This window comes from Cylas formicarius, unplaced genomic scaffold (assembly GCF_029955315.1).
Source record: "Cylas formicarius isolate icCylForm1 unplaced genomic scaffold, icCylForm1.1 PGA_scaffold_6__28_contigs__length_40554024, whole genome shotgun sequence".
In the NCBI taxonomy this organism is placed as follows: Eukaryota; Metazoa; Arthropoda; class Insecta; order Coleoptera; family Brentidae; genus Cylas; species Cylas formicarius.
This window is the reverse complement of record NW_026844347.1, coordinates 5,647,932-5,674,896: the sequence shown is the minus strand read 5'-3', so window position 1 is coordinate 5,674,896 and position 26,965 is coordinate 5,647,932. Positions and strand designations below refer to the sequence as shown.

Below are 26,965 nucleotides of genomic sequence, written 5' to 3'. Positions count from 1 at the left end.
CTAACACTTAATACGAAGAGAAAAATGTTACTATACACTCCGCACTAATTTTGATAAATTAAATTGCACTCCGAATGAGTTAAATACGCTAAACATTCAGACAAAAGAAAAGTACCACATAGGGCGAGCACAGCGCGCACAATAATAGTAATTAAAAGGGGTTTTCATACGTGTGACATAATGGCAAAAAATATTTTCTGAAAAAAACAACATGCCAGATTAGCTAGTCACAGAAGGAACTAATAACCTAGTTAAAACCGCATGTATGACGTTATTAAAAAAGCAATAAGAGTTTGCGCGCAGTGGTCAACTACAAATGCATCCAGATTTATAACATGTCTTCATGCGCATTTGGGCACTTTATTGTCAAAGTTATAGTGACGTGCGGGAAATATATGTATACGTGGCAACATTCCGCACATATCCCGCTAACACTATGTACAGTGAGTTGTTGAATAGAATCCGTGTGGAGAGCAGTGGTAATAAACCGGTTATTCAATTAATCCTGTTGTTCCACACAAAAACAATAGAAAAAGCAACAAAGCAGTAGTTAAATGCTTAATAAATAGTTTTAGCGAAAAAGAACCTTTCAATAGTCTTTTAGTCTTTCTGGGTATTATTTTTGTTGGTCAATACATTAACATACCCAGCGATGGTTTAAAAAAACCTTTTTTAAACGATACTTTGAAATACCGGATTATGCACTGATGATACATGCTTAAAAAAAGAATTTGTCCAACCATCCAATCTTATACACATGCAAACTTACACATATAAATTTCGCACTTTCTAATTTGAAAACCATATTTATTATTTTTTTTCTTTGATTTGTTAATGATATTTTCCAATTATTTTTATTTATTGTAAATGCTCATTATTTTCACTTTTCACATTCCTTGTTTGAGACTCTTGAATTCGAGAATGTACCAAACCTCTCTTATTTACTTCCATTATTTATTAATAAATTATAATTAATGACTTAATGAAGTTCTTTGAATTCAAAATATCCAGTAGATTCAGAAGAAAATTAAAATTATTTAATTTATTTTTCTATTTTCTTTAAATAATTTTTATAATAAATTCAGCAAAGAATCAGAAAGTGTAATGTTTGATGTACATTTCCCTAGCATTTTTCAAAAAAGGATTAAATAATAACTTTGAATTTTTAGCAATTTATGTTTCTTATTAAAAAAATTATCAAATTCCACTTGATATTTTTGTCGATACTAATTATCTGCGAAAATTCTAAGAATACTTCGAACGAACTGTTCGTTTAGCTGCTTTGAAGTCGAGGTTGTCACGAGCTTTATACTATCGCTATCAGTTATAAATATTCATTATTTTATTTCTTAGAACGCGGGCTACGCTCAAAGCGGAATATTAACAAACCAATTCTAAAGTGTATGTGTCGGCGCCACTACCTATAAGTGGTCTATACTCTTCCATGTTTAGTTTTGGGTGTTATGAAAATGTCAGAGATCGAAAAATAAAAATAAAACACTGGCTGGAATCAAAAATCTAGTCACTTAATTTATTGTTATAGGGAATCCAACCATCCGCGACCCGCTAGATGAACTACAAAAGAGCTAATCAAAAATCGACTATCAGAGTTACTGAAAATCCGACCTAACCGGTGATTCTATCAAACCAGACACCTTGGCTGGGTCGCGTTCCGTTCACTTCGTAAAACTGTCAAATGAGTTTCTATGGGTCTACAATATTACAAATGACAGAATTGTGACCGTGTCGGCTAGTTCTGAAAGTGGTCCAGGTTTTGTTTTATACTGTGTCTTTTTATATATGTACATGATTGGTCATTTATTGGAGAAACATGAACCAGAAATCCAATATAAACTGGAAGTGACGTTATTGTATAGTTAAATCAAATTCTTAAAGGGTTTTATTCTTTTAAGATTGTTTATAATTAGAATTTTGTTCCCAATAATTCAAATCACTTTTTATTACATATGTACATCTATGGGGTGGCGCGTTTATCATGGGATGATATCTTATCTGAGAACCTGTCAAAAATATCAAAAATACAGAACCTGAACAGGGTGGTTGGATTTTCGTAAACAAGTACCAACTTTCGTATTTCAAATAGAATACCCTGTCCATTAAGGATTTTTTAAAAATCTTATTTAAGTATTTTCTATACATGCTTTGTAAATAATAACATATACCTGAGTCTTATCGTTTGTGACATATTTTATCTACATCTATTTTATTTATCAAGTTTTCGGGCTGAAAACCTTTGTTATATATTTAGGTCGATTTCCTTAGCAGTGGGTGCTGATATTTTATAAATAAAGAAATACAGGGCGGCCACAGACGAACTTTCCAAATTTGAATAAAAAAATCTTTGTCATTATTCTCAAAAGGAAACACCCCATTTTTATAATTTTATAGTATTTAAAAAGAGGTGCCATCGTAAAAATACTAAACCGCAACTTATTGGCCAAAAGGTAACATGGAACAAGGTAGAAAAAAAAACATACGAGCTCTTAAGTAAATGGTACTATTTACTGTCGTTTATAATTTTTTCATAAATTATTAACACATTAACATTTTTTTTAATATTTGAAAATGGAAAAAAATTTATCAAACACATTCAGGCATTTAGACAATTTAATTAGATGAACAAAATACAAGAAACATCTTAAAAAACAAGAGAAAAAATTATTATATAAAAAATCTCGTTTTTATATATTTTTTTGAATGTGTTTCAATTTGCTTTATTTAATATTCGTATTTTCTCTATAATTCAGTTTTTGTGTAGATTTCAGTTCATTTTTTGCCTTAAAATAACCATAATAATAGAAAATGATTATGTGGCATAAAACTATCAAACATTGATTTTCAAAATTACAACAAGTCAAAATAGTGACGTTTATGTAGTGCTCGATTGTTTTTTGGCCATGTTTCGCCATCATAGCATTCTTACAATAAAAAAAAAACATTTTATTGCCAATATTTTAAAACTGGAACTTTTTCAAATAGTCAAATATGATAAAAATGGGGTATTTTCATTAAAAAATAAAAACACTTTTTGATCAGCCTGAATTTATCTATATTTAAAATATTAATATACGGACCACTAAAACAGACTCTCTTTAACAAAAAAAAATCCCGCGACCTAAAGTCAGGGAATTGTCGCTCACGGTGGCGCTGGTGAATACTATATTTACTAGGCGAATCAGCAACTCCTTTTTTATTATTTTCCATATTTTAAGACGCCAGCTTCGTTATTCACGTTCGCGAGTGACTTCGGAGATATCCGGCACTTTAGTTCCGGCTTTGGGGGAATTCGTCAAACGTCACACGCTACACACTGAATTTATTGGTACTGTTTTGCAAAAATTAATGATCGCGTATTAAGCTTTTGCTCCGTAACTCGTCGCTAGTACCAAATCAAACTCTTTGCAGAATATACTATGATAGCAGTGACCTTTAGGTTACAAAATCACCAAATAAGTAAATTACTTTATAAACATGTTGCCTGTTTTGAATTTATAGCATTTCTAGAATTTTTATACAGAAAATAATATTTTATAAAAAATGTTCTATAAGTGTTCTCACAGCTTTTATAAAACAACAAAATTGTTGGTTGGGCTGGGAGTACATTTGATTATATGTTCATTAGTTGAACGCAAAATTTTTAGACATATTCTTGACTAATTGGGTGTCAATGTCAGTGAAGAGGTTTCCTTGCAGCTTCAGTCCAATTACAAATTGATATATCGCGCTATTTTATTTAAGGAGGTACATTATCAATTATTAACCGCACCAAACTCGCCATCAAGAAGTCGTTGGATAATATTAGTTATGCCCAATATAGCTGCTCTGGGCTTTATAGCTGTTTAGTTTCCGGACCTACGCATTTCATTTACTCTATTTTGCAGGTAACGCGACTATTTAAATAAAGATAAATCACTGTAACTTCCGGCGAATGGGGGACAGTCGTGCAAATATAGTTATAAAAATAAAAGCCGCTTGGCCGGAAAGCTTGGTAACCAATCCAATCCAAGACATAATTTTCTGGGTTTCTTGGGTTTAAAACGGTCTGTCGCGTTTAAATCGGTAATTTCTCGTAAATTCGCAAGGGAAGTTGACAATTTCGCCTAAATACTTTTTTTATTTGGCAATTATTACAATCTTCAGAATTTTTGCGTCTTGGGAAAGGATGCCGTCGACGTATTTGGTCAGAAATGATGAATGACTTCCTTCTTCTTCCATAACTTGTAATTTAATGAAAAAAAATATATACAGGATAGATATGCGTTCATTTTAACTTTTCGAAAAATCTATAGGTATTAACAATTGCAGATAATAATTTTATATCAGACTCTATCCTTTTTTCAATAAAGGCTAGTTAAAATGTTGCCATTTTCTAGTGATTTTCTTTCTACAAAGGTTAGATTTATCAAGGAGCGGACTCAGGCAATATTAACAATTTAAAATACAATTTAGCATATCGTCTTGCCGTATCTAGCGCTATTCAAACATCGCAAAACAAGTTATCTGACGTAATACCGTTCTGTTTTGTAGTATGTTAAAAAAAAAGACGGCACGAGTCGACGAGGAAAAGGAAGGAGTTTGTAGTTCACTTTGTAACTTGTAGTCGGATGCATAAAGTATAAACAAGTGTTTTTGTTTGCATGTTGGCTGCAAAGTTTAACTCAAAAAAGTATGGTAATAACAATGTCTAGCACAAACACCATAAACCAGAGTATGACTATCGGTACCTAATATACAAGGCTAACAAACAACAATATAAAAAACACTAATTGCAATTCTGTATAACTGTTCTTGAAAAGGGGAAAATTTTACTCTCCGGGGACATCTTGAGATTATTATTCCCTAAAAATTTCTCTGGAAACCAAAAACGGCATTCTTTAAATCGGAAAATAGAAATTAAACAGGGAGAAAAGTTTATGTGTCGCCCAATTTTAGCAATAGTATTTCCAACGATGGTAAGTTTATCCCACGCTCTTAACTTTTTCTTTTTAATAGAATTTTAATTTAATTTTTAAACTCACCTAAAAATAATACATAACATAACATCCTGTTTTGTTCAAAGATGTTTGCATTAAATAGTTAAAAAGTCATTCCATGAAATTTCTTTTATGAAATATGACTAGAATAATGAAACATTTTACAGTAGTTTATTTTTCTGTTTCTATTAAGGAGTAAAATTACATTCCATTATTTACCGTGGAAGAGCGGACATACCAAAGTAAATAAACAGTTTGTCTGTGAAGTCGGTATTTTAAAGCTGCAGACTATATCGCGCGTTTCGAATATTACATAAATATAAAATGAAAAGCACAGCATGCGTAATAATTTCGCTAAGCTCTTATTAATAATTATTTTTATCTCAGTTTCCGCGTGTCGTTTATATTATGGTTACATCGCAATTTATATTTAACAGTTTAAGCTGTTCGTCAACCCCTGACGATAAATAGTTACTTAAAAAAAGGCGAATCCGAACAATTCTTGTCTTTTATGGATTTCTCGGTATCGTTAATATATATAATATATAATATTTATTCCCAGTAACCGTTCAAGATATCGGCTCCTAAGAATAAATTATATTGTCAATAATTCTTCGTTTCCTGGTGACATTCTAGGGTGATATTTTAATGATATATTAATGCCAGATAGTCTTGAGTCCGTGTATCAAAAATACATATTACAAATATTAAAATTAGTAGATAAATAAAGAGGGTTCCAGTGCACATAACCTCAAACCTGACAATAAAAATAACAAATACTTATACTTACATATTATTATTATTAATCGCAAAACTATCATAATGGGAAATCTGAACTCGCACTACCCAATGTGGAATGATGTAGCAATTAATACAGCCGATCACATTTATAGTGTCTTCATTGCCTATTTTGAATAACGGAGAACCAACGATTCTGCTCCCTTCGCAAATTAGGATCGGCGCTATTTTTGCGATTGCAATAATCTAGGCAAAAAGTTTTATTTCGAGTTCAGTGAAACTATGGCAATATGCTCCATCCGAAACGAAATCCGTCGTATGCCATCAATCAGAAATTTGGCTAATTTAGAAATATGATAATTTCAATTTATACTCACTCCCTGCCCTAACGTCAGTTACGAATAACAAGCGGATTAGAGAAGTTAGAGTTTGGCATTTTATCGTCACAACCACTAACCAGTTTAAATCGCTACTTATCTGCAAATCTTATGTAGACTGAAGAGACATCTACATAGAAAAATATCTAACAACGCCGAAAATAGCAAAAACTAATTTAAAACTATTCAAATAAACTCATCAAATGTCATTTAGCGCTTTAGGTAAGAACAAACAAAAAACAATTATCAAATTGAAGAAAACAATACCAATTTCTATATTTTTATACTTTTTGTTGGATTCAGTTAAATTAAAGTAAAGCTTGAATAATATTAGGTTGCATAAAAACATAAATTACAATTAATGATGATTAACAAATTGACTTCCTTTTTTGTACCACATATTACTAATTTGAAAATTTATCACATTTGGTTAGCACAACAAAGCAGCCAGTCAACTAAACATGGAGATGTATTTAATACTTGGAATTGTGGAAAAACTACCAAGACAAATTACTGGAAATATTTAAGCAAGTTTTTCAAAAAAAATCGTCCTAATTAATACTACCAAAATGGAGCATGTTTTGGGATCAATACTTTTTGCTGAAGGGCGTTATTTAGCAAATTTACGATTTTATTGACTTTAACATGAAGCGTTTAATACGAAAACTAGACCAATTTTGCAAGAAAAAAGTGTTCACTTCACTTCAAATTTTTAAAGATAACTTTGTATTAAGACAACAAATAAATAGGCATTTACCTAAACAAGAAAACAACAGTACAAGTTAAATAAAATCAATAATATAAATAAGCCAGTTAACATTTTTTTGTTTTAATACCTAAACAGCTCAGCAAGAAACGAAAAAATACTTTAGGGAAATAATCTCACTGCAATTTATGTTGTACTAGCTTAGTACCAATACACTACAAAATTCAACATAACAACACAACTCGACCTGAACTCACATTTACTAGTAAACAGCTACTCTTGTATTTGCACGTAATTAAGATTTTGATTACAAACTGTGGGGGCTTTTATTTTTTATTTTATTTTAAAGTACAAAAATACATTCCGTCCCGAAATGAATATCCCTACTTACAAAAAATAGAGTAAGTAATTTGATCTTCTTACATTATACCAGACTGGCTTCTTCGACGAGTATTAATTTTCAATTTAAAATGCGATTTTGGGTACGAGTGGACTAAAAAGTCGTACCGGATGTGCACCATTTTTTAAACTGGCTGACAGTAACATGAAATTTGATGATGCTACTTATTTTCAGTGGTGAACCCAAATTTTATTTTTGTATGTCACAAAAATATTAAAGATACAAGTATATCGAACCTAACTCAAATCGATTAATAGATTGCTAACAAAAAATTTAGTCCATATTCATTAACCAAAAGGCGCAAGTTGATAATAGACTTGGGGAATTATTTCGACGAACATCACTAACCGCGACGTAACTCAGTATTTATAAAGCTTTCTTGTACAATTAGAATCTCTGAACAATTTTTTTGCTACTATTATTAAATTTTGAGTACTTCTTTGAAGAAAAAAACCCAAATTCAAACTAATACATCAAAAGAATCTTTTAATTATGCGCAATCATTTGAAAATATTGCGTAATTTCCTAGGAGAAGTTATGACTCTGCGAATTTACAAAATTCTCCAGACAGTAACTAAATTAAAACTTTCTTGGACGACTAGTATCTCTAAATTTTGCAGCATTTGTTGAAAAATAGGATTCCTGATATGAAAACGGCTTTATTTAAATACAATACAATATACAAATAAAATAAATAAAAATATTCTATTAAGTTATCTCGTCCCCCTTCTTAGTTAAACAAATAGCTAATACTAATTTAATCAAATTTTACACGGAATAGGGCGGGTGTGTTTTTGCGCAAAATTTAGGAATTTAAATTAATAAACATTTTTTAAACTGTAATTTTCGTGTTTAGGACAAATACTTATTTTGTTTTGTAAATGATAAGTCATCAAGTTATTATAAATTAGAATTACAAATTATAAATCCGATTTTATCATTTGTATGAAAAGAAAATGTAAATTTCTGCCTATTACTTATAAATAAAATATAAATCAGTATTTTGGAATGGACTTGACTAAGTTGACAAGATTTAAGTTCCTTTCTTTTTGAGGATATAAACATATTGGTTAATTGTACATGTTTAGGTAAATACGTGTGTATTTTAAGTCTTTATTGAATACATTCTTCTATTTTAGAAGAGATATTTTCTCGGAGGTTTTTTAAGAAGTTAAATTATTATAAATGTTATTTTTTACAAATAGTTAGAGACAGCATTGCTTGATCATCAAGTGATCATTTTTTATCACGCCTTTGCCACTCTAGCTTAGATCGTTAATATCGAGTTCAACGGATTATAAACCCGGAGGAGAAAAGTTGCACAATGTTAGTTAAAAAATGTAGGAAATTGCGAATGTTATCAACAAATAAAAAATAAATAACAAAATTGATTGAGTGATTACGTTAAACTAAGTCAGGAATATTGTTGCAATACACTAGTGGTGTTTCCTGAGTAAAATATTGACATAACTCATTTTCGCAATCCCCGTAAAAGCTTGATGTGACGCTAGGTGCCAGTAAAGGCTTGTCACGAAGTCTGGGCGCTAACAATTCGGGTGCATCCTTTGGAAAGTGCAAATCTCTAATTAAATAATTTAATTTTCTGTGGTAAAACACTCTGAAATCTGTTGTGAAATCTGAGTCATCTGGGCCGGAATTAGATGCCTCTGATTCTGACGATATGACGTTTTCTATTTCTTTTGGAGAGGGAAGTTCATGGGTCCATGAGTAACTGGTCGAATAACAGAGTCAGTATGAAGAGCCCAGAACTTGTCTTGGTCGCCAATTTTTACGCCAAAATAAGCGTGGTATACATTTTTCAAAAAAGAAGTTATAGTTTGCCTTTGCTTTACTACGATATAACTGCCACAGATATAACAAAAGTTATTTGAATTGTTTACACAATGTCTTCTTTACATATTTATACGTTCTAAAACACTAGAAGTACACAACGACGACAGCCGCGAAACGCACTAGTACGACGACCAATACAACCAAACGCATCAGCAGGTTACAACGCTGTATTGACGCTTCTGCGCCAACTCTGTTGATTTGCAGAGAAATCTTATATTATCCGGTGTTGCCAAATCACATTTAATTGCATAAAAATCAATTCATTTAAAAATCATGCCTAACATGGAACAAACATATTCATGTCACAAGTGTGTATATTAATAAAATAACATTTTTAATATATAGAGCAACAATATGGCGTTTTTCGGAAAAAGGGCCCCCAAAAATATTCGAATAAGCAAACAGCTTTCAAACATCGAAATCACCATAGACCTGTGTAAACTCCAAACCATCAGCAAATCTATACGCACAGAAAACTCATTTAAATTAAGTAGACGCCTTCAACTGCAAACGTAATTTTAAAATTAATGACAACATTTATGCTTAAATGTGTTTTTAAATTGACCAGATTATAGCTAACGTAGTTGCTAATAAATTCTATAATCTTGACGCAAGAATAATCTGCGATGATCGCAACGCTAATTATAACTATATTTCATCTTGCCTCTTGCAGTTTTAGTAAACGTGCGTGTAATATCGCAGCAAGTGAACGACGCTAAAAGAGGTACCAGGGCTTTCAACATTGTCACAACGCGTCTTTTCAGAAGCCTTTATATTGTGTAGTTGTTTTCATAAAGCATGGTCGGGCTGATGCTATTTTTACAATTTAAGCAAGGTGGCATTTATAAAGTAAGGGTAAAAAAGGTTAATGTCAAAAAGAATTAAAATTACTATAAATCTAAAACATCAAAAACTCTTAAAGACACCAAAATCTTTTTTTACTGTTGATAAAGTGACGTGTTTGGCTCACATTAAAAACTACAGAATGAACTTCTGAAATAACCCGTTTTTTAATAAATTTTAACTTTCTTATATTGAGAATTTTATTACGATTCGGGTTATTCGGAAAAATTATTTATTTTTGTGAGTGTTATTGATTTTTTTTCTAATTTGCGTTTTAGCTTAACATTGTTCATCTAGTTGTCTTTGGAAACAAATACATAAAATACAACGTTGTTAGTATGGTTTTCCAAAATTCCTTCCCTATTTAAATTTACTTTTTCGTGAAATTAAAAATTACATAAACAGAAATGTCATAAGCTATATTCCGTTTTTTGATACACGGTGATTTTAAAAATTTTGCATTTATAGACACCGCTCGGTTATGCACACACTTATTCAAAATGTAAAAACTCGTCTAGATACAGTGGCGTGGTGAGTTTCCTTCTAAAACACGCAAATGTTGATATCTAAACTCAACTTATTTTTCTATGGAGCATTCCTATATGTCTCTGGGTATTTTTAATTTTTTTTTTGGGTTAGCAGAAGGGCGAAAGAGGCAGAAATTAAAACAATAATTACGAATTAGAAAAATGTTTATCGTTTTATGCATAAATTAAAAAAAAAATACATACATGACGATTTATTTTGTTTATCAAAATTTATGAGTTTCAGAAGAAAACTGACTATACCACTGGATCCTGCGTAAAAAAGCCTATCCAGACCAGCGTTCAATAAATCAAGGCATAATCCAACTACAAACCTAAAAATGCAACATTTCGAAAATCACCTTATATCTAAATATCTACGATTGCTATGGATTTCTGTTTGCGTCACCTTTTATTTCACAAAAAAAGTAGGGTCACAAAAATCGCAACACGTTAGCTTTTTTAATCAAATATACGGCGTAAAAGCATCAAAAACGTACATTTTTTTTCAATCAAAAACGACTTTAACGAAACATTAAGTATGATGTGAGTTTAAAAAGAATTTCATGCCATGTCTAGAAATAACGGCAACCTTAGGTCATATCTTGTGGCAATTACCAAGTTCAATCACATTAATATGGACATATAACGAACAATTTTATAAGTTTACAAGTCAAAGCTCTAGTCTAACAAACATACTAATCAAAGAAGAGATGTCTGCGCCACTGCAATACCGTGAAATTTTAGAAAATTACAATTATATATATAATTTAATTAAAAAGAAGGTCTGCAAGCAAAACTAACCCGCCTAATTTTTTTTATTTAAATGTTCTTCATATAGTTTCACTAAACTCGTTTTGTGGCATATTTTTTCTTTGGCCACTTTCGCACAAGCATTACCCGTTGGCTAATAACAAGGTAAGCTGGTTGAACAATGCTGATGTTCAGAAATTTCAGAATGTTTTTGCAATCTAATTTATAATTATTGACTTACCTTAATAGGGTGTAAATTTAAAAATGTGAACGACAGAGCTATCCCACGAAATAAAATTGTCCTGTTCAGGTGTTTCCAGGGTCTCGATCTTGAAAGTTTCATCTGCAAAATTGAATAAATTCAAATCTAAATAATGAATTATTATTCAAGTACGCATACACTTTACTAAAAATAGACAAAACCTGAGCTTCTTTAATTTAACAAGAGCGGAATTACTGTATTTTAGTGAGCTTTATGATAAACATTAAAAGCATAATGATAAATTGACCATTGTCATGTACGAATGTACGAAGGGTGATTTCATTATCTTTAAAGATAGAACAACGCCATTTTCGCAACAGTAAATTATTCGCTAGCCAATTTAGTTTTTCATATACAGATATTTGGCCAAGGTATTCGACACTATGTCGCATCATATCTTGCAGGAGAGATTTGAAGAGAAGAGGGCTAGTAAAAAAAAACTAAGTAAATCGTACCTACAAGAGAGCAAAAGGTAAAATTATTTGACTCCCTGAGCTGCTCTCTCTCCCGAGGGTATGGTGTGCCGCAGGACACGGTTCTGGGGCCAACCTTGTTTATATTATATATCAATGGAATCTTTTCTATTTTACAGAAGGAAGGTATTGTCTACTATGCGGATGATGGGGCATTGATTATTGTTGAAAACTTTAAAAGAAACTGTCGCAAATGCTGAAAAATTACTAAGTCAGGTAAAAAATGGCTAGATTATAGCCTGGTGTAACTTAATTTAGAGAAAACCCAATTCATTAGTTATTTCATGATGAAAGTTGGTGCTCCAGACTTGCTAAGAATAAAAATTAATAATTTTGACTGCTGCTTTTGACACTAATTGTTAATGCGATCTTTACATAAATTCCATCAAAGTTAAAATATTTAAGGGTGGTTTTTGATCACAACGTTAATGGTATGACTACGTCAATTATATCATTGTAAAAATTCGCAAGTTATTACATAAATTTTTTATATTACGTCAAAGTTTGTCAAAGAGTTCCCTTCTTAGGATATACAAATCTTTAGTAGAATCAATTTTAACTTATGGTATATGTATTTGGGTGCTCCAGTCGATAAGGCTCTTCCACCGCTACCAATTAGCCAGAAGCGTGTTTAGAAAATAATATTATTCAAATACAAACTATATCCTTCTAAAGAATTGTTTACTAAAGGGAAAGTAGTAAGTTTCAACAAAATATACATCAGTAAGAACCAGATTTGTTACAAATCAGACCATGCCAGTACCGATGGTAAAATTTGCTTCAGTACAAAGCAACCTTCTGTTTTCAGTCCCTAGAATATATAACGCCCTTCCAATCTATTTGCAAAATAGAGAATATACAAAAATTAAGAGGCTTGTTGACTTCTGGTAAAAAAGAGACTGGGAATCAAATGGAGCAATAACTAGTAAGGTAAGTTGCATTAGTCTGAACAAATGCACGTACAAATTTCTCAAATTCATTGTGCATTTGTTATATTATTTTGAATGTATTATTTAGTAATAATAATAATTATTATTACCCAAAAATTGTTCCAAATACAACTCTATCTTAGAATTTATTGTTTCTCTAAAAATAAACATAGAAGGGCACTGATAAAAAAAATTATCTCAAGTCTATAGAACGTTTTTCAAAAAGAAAGCAAAATAATGGAGAAAATACTTATGTAAATAAAACAAATTAAAAAATGTTAATTATTTGCAATATTCAGAAATTCATATTTTCAATATATCACTAAAGTAGATCCCCCTCTACAAGGAAATCAATTCCCAATTTACATTCAGGGTACAAGGTTTCAAAGATTTTTTTTTCAATTTATCATCCACCATTTCTAAAAAAATTAGCTGAAATTTTTGGAGTATTCCAAAACTTTTCAATAATTACATGGAGGTACATTTTTGAAGTTCTTACCGCAGACTTTTAGTTATCGAAGTGTAAGGTTTACTCTCTCGCGTTTTCGTTCAGAAATAGCCCGATTTTGAAATAATCCCGATTGCATGGACACGCCTTACGTTCGGAAACTATATGTTCTTTTTTAACAAAAGAAAAGAGATAAAAAACTTCAAACATACTTTTTACTATAAAATGTTTCTCTCAATTGGCAATGATTTTTCTGAGTACCAGTACGGTAACAATTGGAAAATGCCTCTTGATACAATTTTCTGACCAGATAGTGGTTTCCATATGCATAAACTGCATATTACACAATATGTTGCAATTCCTTTGATTTTTTACCATTTAATTGATGGCCATTATTACCGCCCCATTCAGCATAAGATTTATTTATTGTCCTATGTGGATAGCGCTTTCGGACCCGCCTTTACAACATTTTTTGATGAACATGCCCTTAAGTTGGGACCGAGTATTAGTGAATTACCCTGTACAACATTAAGAATAATAATGTAGAATTACGATTGTTCTAGAAATAAGTACCTCTAGTTGTAGCTGGGCTACTGGGGGTCATTTCATTTATTGATATCATGAGTAACTGTAAGGTATATTGTAAATAAAATAAGGCCTAGCAAGTTCAAGAATTCAAAAAAGTTCTTAATATACAAGGTAATATATTTAAAAGACGAAAGTTGTTCCTTGTTCACCAAAATATAAACACAGGTGACACAAGGACGTGGGAACACTATAACTTTTAAACGGATTGAGATAGCGATTTGAAATTTGGAAGGGCTGAATGTCCAAATATTTCATAATACGTAGTCAATGGTTGCACTTCCGCATAACCTATATTTTACAATAGTATATATTACAAAGTCAGCTTCATAAAGATTTAGATGAAGGTTATGGTTAAAAGAATGATAGCCGTGTTTTTTCAAAATTCTCCTCACAGATTCTCTTGAGATGCCTAATTCTAATGCAACTTCTCTTAGCGACGGAGCTAGATTTACATTTACATCCTACAACATTGATTTCCATTTCTTCATTTATACTAAAATTATTCTGACGATTATTTTGTTAATTTTTAAAATCCATAATCATGCCGACTTGATAAATGGAAGCAAAGCCACCTAAGTAATATTTTGATATTATAAAAATCTGGTTTATCTTGGTTATCTGATTTTTTCCGTCCTGTGAACTTATTTTTTAACGGATTTTAAAAATTTTGGTTTTAAAATCTTACAAAAAGAACCGCTTTTAAGTTTTTGTTTTGTTGTTTTTGTTCCCACTAGATTGCTATTTGAAAAACCAGGGTATCATAAAAAATATAGTTCAATACATTAAATGCTATTTGCCATTAGACAAGTAAAGAAAAGTGTCATTTACAACCTTTCTCATGATCAGGTGATCCAGTAAACAGTATTTATGATGGTCACACCCTCCCAGATACAATTTTCAAAATAAAAAAAGAGAAAAAAACGTCCTATGCTACGTTGAATGATCTCCTAAATCCAAAAAGCATAAAAATACAGGTTGTGCCATTTAAAATTAGGAAGTTATTGTCGTTTCCGCTCAGATCGGAAGTGCAACCATTCACTACATATTGTCAAAAAATTGGACATTCAGCCTATATTAACCCTTCCCAAGTTAAAATCGCTATCTTAAGCCATTTCAAAGTTATAGAGTGTTCCCACTTTGTTGTGCCATCCGCTATAGCAATATAATATTTTCAAAGTATCAGTGAATCCAAACAGTTTTTGTCTCTAGGTTTTTTGATATTTTTCACAAAGAGTTTGGTGACTTTGCGAGCCACGAAAGCTTGCGGGGGGAAGCTTCTAATAACTGCAGGAATATGTGATCTAGCATTGTGTTCAGATCTAAGTCTTAAAAGAGGTTCCTTACGTCAATGTTTATTTTATTCTCAATAAAACTTTATAGCTCCAGACTAAATAATTACTAAAACTAGTTTTTTTTGCGAGATTAAAAAGAGACTTATAGACTGGGACAAAACTGTTAAAGTTTACTTCTCAAGGCGATGGAAAACGTAAATGAACGTGCCCTAATAGAGCCAATAAATTTCGCTTCGTCACAAACTTCAACTTTAATGAATATATTTTTTTTTTCGCAACTTCAAATTTAAGATGATAACTCCTTTTTATATTGATCACATATTGTGGAGTATATAGACCACAGTATATCGGGAAATCACCAGAAATCAAAATATTAAACAAATTTTGAAAGTGACTATGACTATCTTGAACTGATAGTGATCACGAATGTTTTGATGTTTGTTGGACGGAAATGGATGTATTTAGTCAAAGTAAATTATGCCTTTTCTTACCTGATTTGCAATTTAAAAAATACATAAACCTCAAGAACATTACAAGCGTCCTGGCGCATGCACCATTTTGAAGGGTGTAATAAACAAGTTTTTAAAAATATGAATTTAAGCTCAGTGTAAAATAAGGAATAACCATATTCATGGTTACTTACTTATAACTTCCAGAAAATGTTTCAAAGTACTCGCGTTCCTCTCAGTGCAGGCAAAAATCAATTCCGGTACATGACAAAATTTTGTTAATAAGACCAAAGCTCTAAACAAGGGTTTAAAAAGTTCAATGTCATAGACTATATCAGCTGCCACAATATAATCTAATTGTCCAATCTTTTTACACCATTCACTATCCACTTCTTCCCATGGTAAATTCAAAACCCTAACTTCAGTATAATTTCCTACTATTTGATCTAATAAGCAGTTTTCAAATAGTTGACTGTTTACCACAAATGTTGATCCATTTCTCAACAAATTTAAATTAATATTATCACATAGTGCTTTCAGCACTGCTTTATGGCAATCGCTGAAATAGACTTTCTTTGGGAAACATTTTAGTATTAGCACCAATCCTGTAAGTCCAACACCTGAACCAAGCTCCAAAATATTTTTATTTTCAAGTGACAACTTATTTTTCAAACACCATTCTGATAGGGCCAATGATGCCTAAAAACAGAAAACTAAATATATTAATAGAAGAAAGCTGCGAGGCCTTTATTTGAATGATATTAAATGTAATAAAATCAGCAGAGAAAATATTTGTAAAAATACCTGCCACGTGCGTAATCCTGTAGTACCATCAGATATTAAATTGATGTTTTCTTTCAAACTTATTATATTGTTGACAGACCCAATCAGGTAATGTTTGAAATACTCATGTTGTGGTGGAGTTGAAACTAATCGACCGTAAGCTATATACAAGTCATCCAAAATTTCAACATTTTCATCTTCCAGTTTCTTTAAAAGAGATTTGAGAAAACCCTTTTGATATTCCACATTGATCGGTAATTCCAGAATTAAACTTGAATTTAGTGTCAAATTTAATAATTCCCGCTGATTCTGTAAAGACAGTTCCTGCAAATTTTTACGGTTGTGATTGACAAATACATTAATAATAATCGTGGTTATTCAGCAAGAAACTATTTATATAGCTTACTTGATCAATCCACACAAATTGTTTCAATGGAATCGCAGTCAAAAACTGTTTAACTATATTCAAAATGGTTTCTGATTGAACTACTTTTTGCATTCTATAACAGAATAGGGCATGTATAACCTATAATCAACAATTTGTACTGTCTACTTCTTTTTGATAATTAAAGCAGTTAACTAAATAGAACGAACAGTAAACAACTAATGAGAGGCATATTCTAAAATACTCTGCTATAACTTTTTTGATTTAAACTTTTGCTTTATAAAGTTTATGAAGTAAATTTGCATTTGAAATTCAAATATATTTATAATAGAAAGGTTTCTTCAATCACAGATCAAGAGAGTGAGAGATATTTTTCGCTCTCAGTTAGGCAAAACTGCTGTGGTCATTCGCTCATTTTCCGGCATTCGCTGAGGATTTATTTTTTGGTCACAGACCAACATTTATAACCTAAGGGGTGCCTTAATAAAAAGGGACTGGACCGATCCACCACCCTCCGAGGGAAACGGAAACAACAATTGTGAACACTATTAAAAATCTTTGACCGATAGGAAAAAACGGCCTCCCCGAAACCCCCGCAGACCAAATCCTAGATGTAAAAGCACAAAGAGGCGCCTCTTGTAGAAGTGATCATTACCTAGTAAAACGAAATATAACAGCACCAATAAAATCAAAAGAAATAGTCGACAGTATTAAAAGAGGAACAAAATAGGAAGAAAGATTTAATACAAACAGCTTGGACAATGAAAGTACAGGAATCTTATATAACACCAGACTGGACCAGAAGATACAGAAGAGTACAAATATATAAAAACATGTATACACTCTGCGGCAAAGGAGGCGCTAGGCTATAAAATGAAGGGAAACAACAAAAACGAAATAGAAGAAATACGAAAAAAATACCACAAATATTTAAGCTCAAAAAATGTAGATGACAAATTGAGATTCAAAGAATCACAAGCGAAAGTGCGAAGAAAGATTTGAGAAAAAAGAATAAGGACATGCGCAAGACTCAATATATACATAGGAGGAAGGAAAAGTACAAAAGTTCCGAGAAACATGAGAACAGAACGAAGAAGAGATGTAGTCTCATCAATATCACCCCAATAGAACCAGTACTTATGCTGACTGAAGATAGGCACAATTTAAAGATGAGCCAACCGTAGACTCAAATATTGTAATACAAGGATACCCAATAAGAATAACAGTAACAGGGGTCAAGGAAGCATATAAAGCACTTAAAAAAAGGCAGAGCCCCAGGACCAGGAAATATCCCGGGAGAAGTTATAAAATGCGGAAGTCAAAAAATGTATCATACATTGAAACATTTATTCCAAAAATGTCTTAACACATCAGCAGTACCCGAAGAATGGAAAATGTCATACTTGTCAATTATCCAAAAAAAATGAGAAGCAACTGTGAATAAAAAGACTAAGAATAGAATAGAAAGGCTGCTGATATGAAGGCTAAAGAACAAGCAGGCTTTAGAGTAGGAAAATCCATAATTGATCATCCTTTCTCACTAACACAACTCGTAGAAAAGAAGACAGCATTTAATCAAGAAGTTCATCTCTTACTTTTTACAAAACTTCTGGATTCTTCCTGCGTCGGTTTATGTTGAGTCGATCTTGCTAACGTTTCGCCAATCATCAGAGCTCTGAAGAGGTCGACCAGTCATAGCAGGAGGGGAGGGCAGCGACCCCTTCCGGGAAAGTCCATCCGAGGCTTTGGGTATATGAGAAGTACCTGAACAGTCGTTGGTCGGCTGAGGCCGGCCTAGCAAGCCCCCCCCCACCCCAACCCAAGAATATGGGAATACCAGAATACAGTTTACACTCTATCCTACGCGGATGATCAAGTCATTGCACAAGATATGAGTGACATCGAATACATGGCGCGAAAACTAATAAAGGAATATGACAAGTGGGGTATGGAAGACAACATCGACAAGATTGAATACATGTGCATTGGAGGACAACAACAAGATCTACGGCTGGCAACAGGGCATACCAACAAACACTGCAGTGGATACCAATATCTGGGAATGAAAATCGACAGAGGCGAAACTCTCGACGAAGCAAGAGCAGAGAGGAATGTCCAAGAAGGAAGAGAATGTATTCGTGTGGTTTTGATAAAATGCACCCAAAAGCTAATGGGAGGGGAGCGCGACATTTCTCTTTCTTTGACTTATCAACAACCGATGCAGAAGGAATCGAGAAGATTAGAGTACTTGGAAATCACATAAGAAATGGAATGTATAATACATGAAATCATGACATCAACGTATTAAGCTTCGTGCCATACATTGTTTACGTCTTATTTCGTAGCAGTCGTGTACTATGCGTTCTTTGAACTGCCCATTTTCATGTATTTTTAGTGTAAGTTCCTAATCTGTGGGTTATGCGCGGGAACAATTGGAATTGAAAAAAAGACTGCAAAGCAAAAATTTTCTTCTATCTCTAAACGAAGTAGATGCGAAAAACATGCACTCAATCAGGTTCGTTTAGAAAACCAACTATGGGAAGTAATCATTACATCAGTGTTCCGAAAGCCAAAAAAAAATGAAACCGAGTATTGAATTTGGCAAAACTAGCCAACCAAACACAAATTTATCATGCAAACTAACTACAACTAACGAAAGCTTACCAGGCTAGAATGTGTGTGTTGCTTTCTCCAAATAGCTTTTCTTTTTCATATTTAGTGATTTACATTATTTCCCAAATTTGTTATACCTTTATTAGCAAGTCCAACAAATATGTTTAGTTTAATTTTATCAATCACAAAACAGGTACAAAGTAGTATCAAAGTAGGACCACTGTAAGCCATTCGGATTTAGGTGCGTTCCTTGCTAACTCCTGTTCTGATCCAAATGCCCCAAGTTGCTTTGCGTAGGAAACGGAATGCTACGTCTATCCGCCGACAGCTGGCACTGTGAGTTTTGGTTTGTTGCATTGTACACTTTTATATTGCTTATATGTTGAAAATAAAAATGTTAGTCGAATAAAAATTGTTTTTTAACCACAGTACTAAGCCCACCTATTTATTACACTAAAAAATATTTCTGTAGATTCGAGGTATTCGGTATTCGTTTTTTTTTTTATTTATCGTTTAGCAATTCTTTAACAATTAAGTAAATCTTAAGTAGGATAGTGGTTTTATGAGAGCCTTGGATGTCCTTTTGGGAAATTGGAAACTCGATTGGCGAGAATTCTACAATGCGATATTGGGCAAACTGTATATCGTAAAGAACAGTTCTTTAGAGACAATTTGCATACCTTCCTCAATTGGTATTGAACTTATCGAATAAATAACAGATCCATTTTTTTTATTTAAAAAATGCCAAACCACATGCAGCTGCAGGGTCATCAGACTTATTTGAATATGCATGAGATGTGATAAGTAGAAGGTCGGGTCGGTTGCCACATCTTATAGGGGATATACAATCTGTATGTGATATGGTAAGAAAATCCTGTGAGAATCTGCCACCGGCAGATATCGATAATCTGATTAGCCGCATCTCATTTGCAGCATAACCCGAAGAATTAAAGAATATCAAAATTTAGGTGGCGAAGCAATTTACTATTGAATTGTAAAAAATTCTTCCCAAAACATGAATAAAACGCGTTTACGTTTACTGCAATTTATATGTCACACAATATTTTCTAAGAGCAAGGCGTCTGTGTTTTTAATAGATTGTGGTGTTGATTAACAATAATAATTAACTTAATTAATTAATAACTGAATATTTTTGAACTGTCCATAAATAAATATATAAATAAGACAAGTATCTGAGTTATCGTCCAACAGTTATTTCAAGCTAATACGATACATTTTGAGCAATCGCTACAGGATTTTTTATATAGTTGTTTCATTCCACCAATGAAACCTGTTGAAACTGTAGGTATATATAGGATGGCTTAAATTAGGTAAAAGTCGAGTCGTTTATAATATAATATTTTCCCTAAAAATGGTAATATTATATGGTTCCCAAATAATGGAATAAAGTAAATTTAAATCTCCGTTTTTAGTTTTTGTTTGTTACGCCTCTCATAATTGGAGATCAGTTTCTCCTGTCTCTGGAAGTGCCTTAAAACTTACACCTAATTTAACTTGTACATATAACAACTAACTTAAGTTTCGTCAGCAATTTAATTAAAAAAAAATACATTATCAAAAACTAGCTGCCAAAATTTAGTTATTCGACTCATCATAATGTTTAAAATAAAAGCTAGTTTTTTATATACTTAAATGTTTGGTCAAAATCAAGCATTTTTTATGGCATTTCCATCTTTAGCAGTTAGACAAGAAACAAAATTTCATTTAGAAATTTTTCTATAACGGATAAATACAATAGATAGAATTTTCAAAATCACATAAAAAATATTAAATGAAATTAAAAAATAGTATCTATCTAGCGTGCGTAAAATTGAATCTCAATTTTTTAAAAACTACTGGGTATATGAGGTTTAAAATTCAAAATTTACTGTCACTTCTGTCACTGTCACTTACTGTCAAAACAGCAGTGAAATCATATGGCTGAAAATGGAAAATTTTACCTATATTAAACCTTTTTTGTATCAAAATTAGTATATTATGCAACAAGTGCGGTAAACGACATAAACGAGTTAATAAAGTTTTTCTACTCCCGTCTGTAAAATACCTAAATTACCACGTCAGTTTCATTTTCCACGAATCCGATCCACTTCGGACATTTCCGGGATTTTACCGCACGAGTTTAGGAGCAATCGGATGTTTTCGGAGTTATTTCTCACGCTTTGAATGTTGACGTATGTCAATTCTGACAGTCATGTCAGTGAATGTATTCGTGTTGTTTTGCCAAAATGTACCCAAAAACTAACGGTCGTAGAAAAAGTATAGTATGCAACACGTTCGGTAAACTTTTTAACTCACTCGTTTATTAAACACTCGCTCGTGCCAAATAAACTCGTGAGTCAAATGCCGTTTACCGCAATTGTTGCATAATATACTATTACCCACTTCGGACATTTCCGGGATTTTACCGCACGAGTTTGGGAGCAATCGGATGTTTTCGGAGTTATTTCTCACGCTTTGAATGTTGACGTATGTCAATTCTGACAGTCATGTCAGTGAATGTACTCGTGTTGTTTTGCCAAAATGTACCCAAAAACTAACGGTCGTAGAAAAAGTATAGTATGCAACACGTTCGGTAAACTTTTTAACTCACTCGTTTATTAAACACTCGCTCGTGCCAAATAAACTCGTGAGTCAAATGCCGTTTACCGTAATTATTGCATAATATACTATTACCGAACGTGTTGCTACGACCGTTGTGTTTGGGTACAATTTTGTACGAACACATTCTCTGATATAACCGTCAGAATTGACAAACGTCAAAATTCAAAGCGTGGGAAATATCTCCGAAAACATCTCTTCCAAACCCGTGCGGTAAAATCCCGGAAATGTTCAAAGTGGCTCGGATCCGTGGGAAACGAAACTACGTGATAAAGTGACGCTTCCCGCACTCTACATTGCTGTGTAATTAGGTATTTATGATTATAGTTATCGTTTAGAATTTTCTGCTCCGCTTAGATTCCGAACGCTACGCTTGGTGATAATGAATACACTTGGTGCTTTCACCGAGTTGAATTTTAGCGCTTCGAATACAAAATTTCCACTTCTTTATAAAGTGTTAGTCCTCCGCAACTTCGAACCACTTCAAAATTAAACAACAATCCTTCGTATCTTTACGACTCATAATAAACTGCTATACTGGCGAATATAATGCGCTTTTACAACCTAAAATAAACCATAAAATTTGCAACCCCTATATGAAAGTAAAGTCGGAGAACATCCGCTTTCGTTCTTTTTAAGGATATGACGCTTTTATATTTTATATATATAACTTTTTTATATATGCTGTTAAATGGTCTTACTTAAACTTCGGACATAACGCCTCAGCGAAAAACCTCAATGGCTCTTTTAAGTCTGTATTTTGAGGATGTCTGAGGGTTTCCGCTTCGCCTTGGATATTAAAAGAAAATAGCCTCGGTGCCAGTGTAAGAGCACTACGGCAGTAAATCCATATTGATCTAGTAGCGTACAATCCTGACGCGTAGGATGATTTCCCCATATTGTTCGGGGTTCAGTGATGACGTTCAAACCCACTATGTGATCACACATTTTGTATACACGGAATAATTTTCTAAGAAAAACCAATTTAACTGCAGATGCGAAATTTTTTTATAATCGGATATTTGTCTGAAATTAAAAAAACTTGGAATAGCTTAACACAAAAACTCTATTCGATATCGTTATACCTTTTAGTTAGTGTTGTAACGTAATATAGGTAACGCAGTTGTTGCATAATATACCTATACAGTGCGGGTCTGGAAATGGCGATAAGAAATGTTGACCGGTACATTTAACTTGTTCATAACAAGACATTTTTTAAACAATTTCAAATTCGATGGTGTGACAGTAACCGGAACTTTTGTAAAATATTTTAAAACAGTCTTCTTCCCTTTTGTTTTTTTTTTTGTTTAAAGAGGGTGTAATATTGTCTCCGAATTATGTTCTAATATCGTTAGCATTTTGAAATATCCGCGTTTCGTCAATACAAATTACATCGAACGGTGATTCTGGTAGCCATGGTAGCCAAGCTACAAAACTGAATTTATTTTAAAACAAGTCTAATTTTTCCTTGTATCACGCTGCCTTTTTAAAATTTGAATCCCAAATCCCAAACGATTTAACATGATATTGCTTGCAATGGTGGACAGAAACTTAAAGAAAGGACTCGCCATACTCCATAATAATAAGAATAATGACTTGAACGTGAATCATTTTTGATAACAGTTACAACAAATTTTCTCCACTAAGCTAGGTGTGTCATAACCGTCACCATCAGCTGCCAAAATCTACTGAAAACATCCGATTACTTTCAAACCCGGGACCAAAGTACCGGAAGTTACCGAACCGCAGCACAAACCGACCGTCCTAAAGTGATACTTTGCCTTCAATTGAGTATTTTAAAGTTCGGAGAAGAAAAACCTATAATGAAACGTTAAGCGGAGGTTTTGCAGTTTGTAATATCATAGTAGGCCCGGCTTCAACGTGGGTGGCTTTCCAGAAGGTGACGTCACAAAATGTAATTTTATCACAGCGAATCGTTTGCCGTGTCGTCACTACCTGCCTACGCTCACCCAATGAACCCTTGGTTAAGGCATCCAATTAAATGAAGATCAAAATATTATCGTTTCGGTTAAAAAGGCGTATTTTAAAAATGTATTATGTATATATATATATATTTTTCAAGTCTTTTTGACTGCTATATTACACCACTGAAATTAGACAGCACAAACCCGCGTTCAACTTTTTACCAGAAAATAAAAGTTTCTAAGTATTTCATATTTATTTCGGTATTTTCATTCCCACTATACACGACTTTACATTAGGTATATAAGCTGATATTTAACAATATCAACAGGTCTGTTTCAATCTCCCTATACAGAGAGTGGTTCAAAAGTTTTGCTGAAATTTTTCATTTTTGAAATGGTACAAAGTGTTAACATTCAATTCTTTTCATTCAGCTTCTCTTGTTGTTTTCAATCGTTTAGGGCGAATTTGTATAAATGGCCTCACACAAATTATTTTTTTAAATTTTCATGAAGGTATTGCGGTAGACCTTGGAAAAAGGATTTATTAAATATCTCAAATATTAACCTCATTTTAAATAATTGTTTAATTATAAATAAAGCTATGTGAAATGTTACTAATGAAAGGTTAATATTAAAATAAGTTGACTCCATGCAAATTATAAAAGTTATTGTGTAAGTATTGTCAGGAATAAGTAACTATTTGAGATATTTAATAAATCCTTTTTCCAAGGCCTACCGCGAATACCTTCAGGAAACTTAAAAGAATATATTTTTGTGAGGTCATTCATACAAATAACCACATACTGTTACACATTTTTGAGAACCTCATACTAAGCGGAATCAAACTGGCCTATAAGATATGGGGTGTTCCATTCGAAAAACCCAACCTTTATTTTTTTCAAAAGGACGAAACCATTTAGAAAAAGCTGACTACGCAATTGAATTCTACTTTCTGATTCATAGGATACTTGAGATACGAGTGGTGTCCAAAAATTTCTTACAGTTTGTAAATTGAAAAAAAAAAATTAAAGATAAAGTTGTGGTTATTGCTTTGTTGTTTTCTTAGTACGTATTCAAAATTCCAAAAATATCTATAAAATATGGAGAAAAGTAAAACAAAACAAATCTTCGTACTTAATAAATAAGGGTCTCTTGGAACATATTTTAGTTTCTCTTTGAATGGAGCTTATAAAAAATAATAATTCCAATACTAAATTAAACAGACTGTGTTTCGTGAAGGTATTGGCAATTTCATTTAATATTATGCATTATATGCATGATCTCCAATAATATATTTACAGATTCACCATATATGTTTTATCCTACAAATTGAATGCGAGATAAAGTCACCTATTTCATTTTATAGAATTATCATTCCAGTGTTGCACGACAAAATATCCCGAATAGTTTGTTGCAAATGTGAGTGTACGGAACTCTTTATGCGAACTTTGGCTTCTGGGAGCGTTGCACTCTCTTATTTTCTACGAATAAGGAAAACTGGGAACAACGGCAATTTGATTTTCTTCTTTATCGCAGCATCTACTTTATCTCTCTGGGCGGATGAATAAAATTTCCGCGAATGAAACAATTTTAGGCAATTAAAGATAGAGGAAGCTGGTTTTCCAGAGCAATCGTTTTGAATATCGGGGTTAATAGGCTCATTTGTTGCCATTAATGGCGCATTGATAAACTGGAGAGCTCATCGGCGCTGAGTTTTACACTTAGGGATGGAGAATGCGATTTAGCTTTCGAGGATACATTTCGGCAGTATGGAAATAAATTTGCTAATTTGTTTTAATTCTTATTAATAACATTTTAACCAAATCAAATTTTCTGGTCTTCCGTTCTTTTAACAGAAATTAGTTGCAGCTGTTAAGTGGGTTGATATGTATTATATGGCAAATATAGATTGGTTAGATTATATTCCTAAAGTATTTTACTGAGTATCTATCGCTTTAAACAATGGTCGAATTCCGTATAACTTTTGAATTACATATATGACTCCTTTATTTTAGTTTAAAAGAAATAGTGCAAGTGCAAGAAGGAGGACCATACAAGAAGCTAGTGATCTCCGTCGCTCTTTTAATTGCCTAAGCACATCTTATTTAAATACCTGCTAAGTATCCGAGACATTCGACTATTTGGTAAGCAAAATTGGCGACAAAATAAATAATATTTAGAAGAATCACCAACTTATAATGTGCAATAACCGGTGCTTTCATGTTCCTTTTTTATCAGAGCTTTTTTGCCTTGGCAATATGCTGCGGATGGAGATTCCACTACCACCTACACTTTTATTAAAAACCATCGACTCAGTGAAAAAATTTTGAAAGAATTTTTGTTCTTTTTTTAATGCTTATTGCATAATATAAAATTTTAAATTCTTCTTTTCTATTTTCTACTTTGCTGCAATTCATATAGTTCACATAGCTGCAAAAGTTGCAACAATGATTTTAGCAAACTGTACTATTTTCAAGTGGGTACGTATTAACGAGGGATATTCGTGATGCAAGGTGTTTTAAAAATAAGACTTTGTGCGGGAGTTCTCCGAACACGGTTTGTTGAGTTTTGTTAGATAGACACACGCCCTGTATGTTGTTTTATTTTAGAATTCCAGGCAAGAAATTAACCCAAGTTCGATCAAGTTTACTTGTACCTATCTCTTACCGCATTTGAAATAAAAAATAATTTTCATGAGATTTACCTATTATAATCATTTTAGGAATCCCCATTAATTATTAATAATCTAATAAAATCTAATAAAGATGACCTTCCAAATTGTTACTCTGCTTAGTAGATTGATTATTGACTTTCGATAAAAGGACAAAATAGTTAGAAAGAAACTAAAATTAAGCGAAAAATAGATTTTACGAAGTGAAATCTTAGTCATTTTCCGAATGTTGTGTGGTCTTTCCAGATTTTAGCGCGTCTACCCAAAGCTTCTTTTGACATCCCAATCCCTCTCTTGATTTCTGACTCGGAGCCTCCTTTGCTAGTTAGTTTTGCCACA

General features: G+C 32.5%; 1 protein-coding gene across 1 annotated transcript in view; it reads right to left on the bottom strand.

The window, feature by feature from the left end:
• Positions 1-17,116, bottom strand: part of LOC132702879 (protein-lysine N-methyltransferase EEF2KMT) — a 39,872-nt gene extending 22,756 nt beyond the window's left edge. Inside the window, exons 1-4 of the mRNA XM_060671724.1 lie at positions 16,820-17,116; positions 16,435-16,737; positions 15,825-16,329; positions 11,431-11,532 (exon numbers count right to left, since the gene is read on the bottom strand). Of these exons, the coding sequence (XP_060527707.1) occupies positions 11,432-11,532; positions 15,825-16,329; positions 16,435-16,737; positions 16,820-16,912 (1,002 nt within the window). The 5' untranslated portion in view covers positions 16,913-17,116 and the 3' untranslated portion in view covers position 11,431. The remainder of the gene's footprint in view (positions 1-11,430; positions 11,533-15,824; positions 16,330-16,434; positions 16,738-16,819) is intronic.
• Between the last annotated feature and the right edge of the window lie 9,849 nt (positions 17,117-26,965).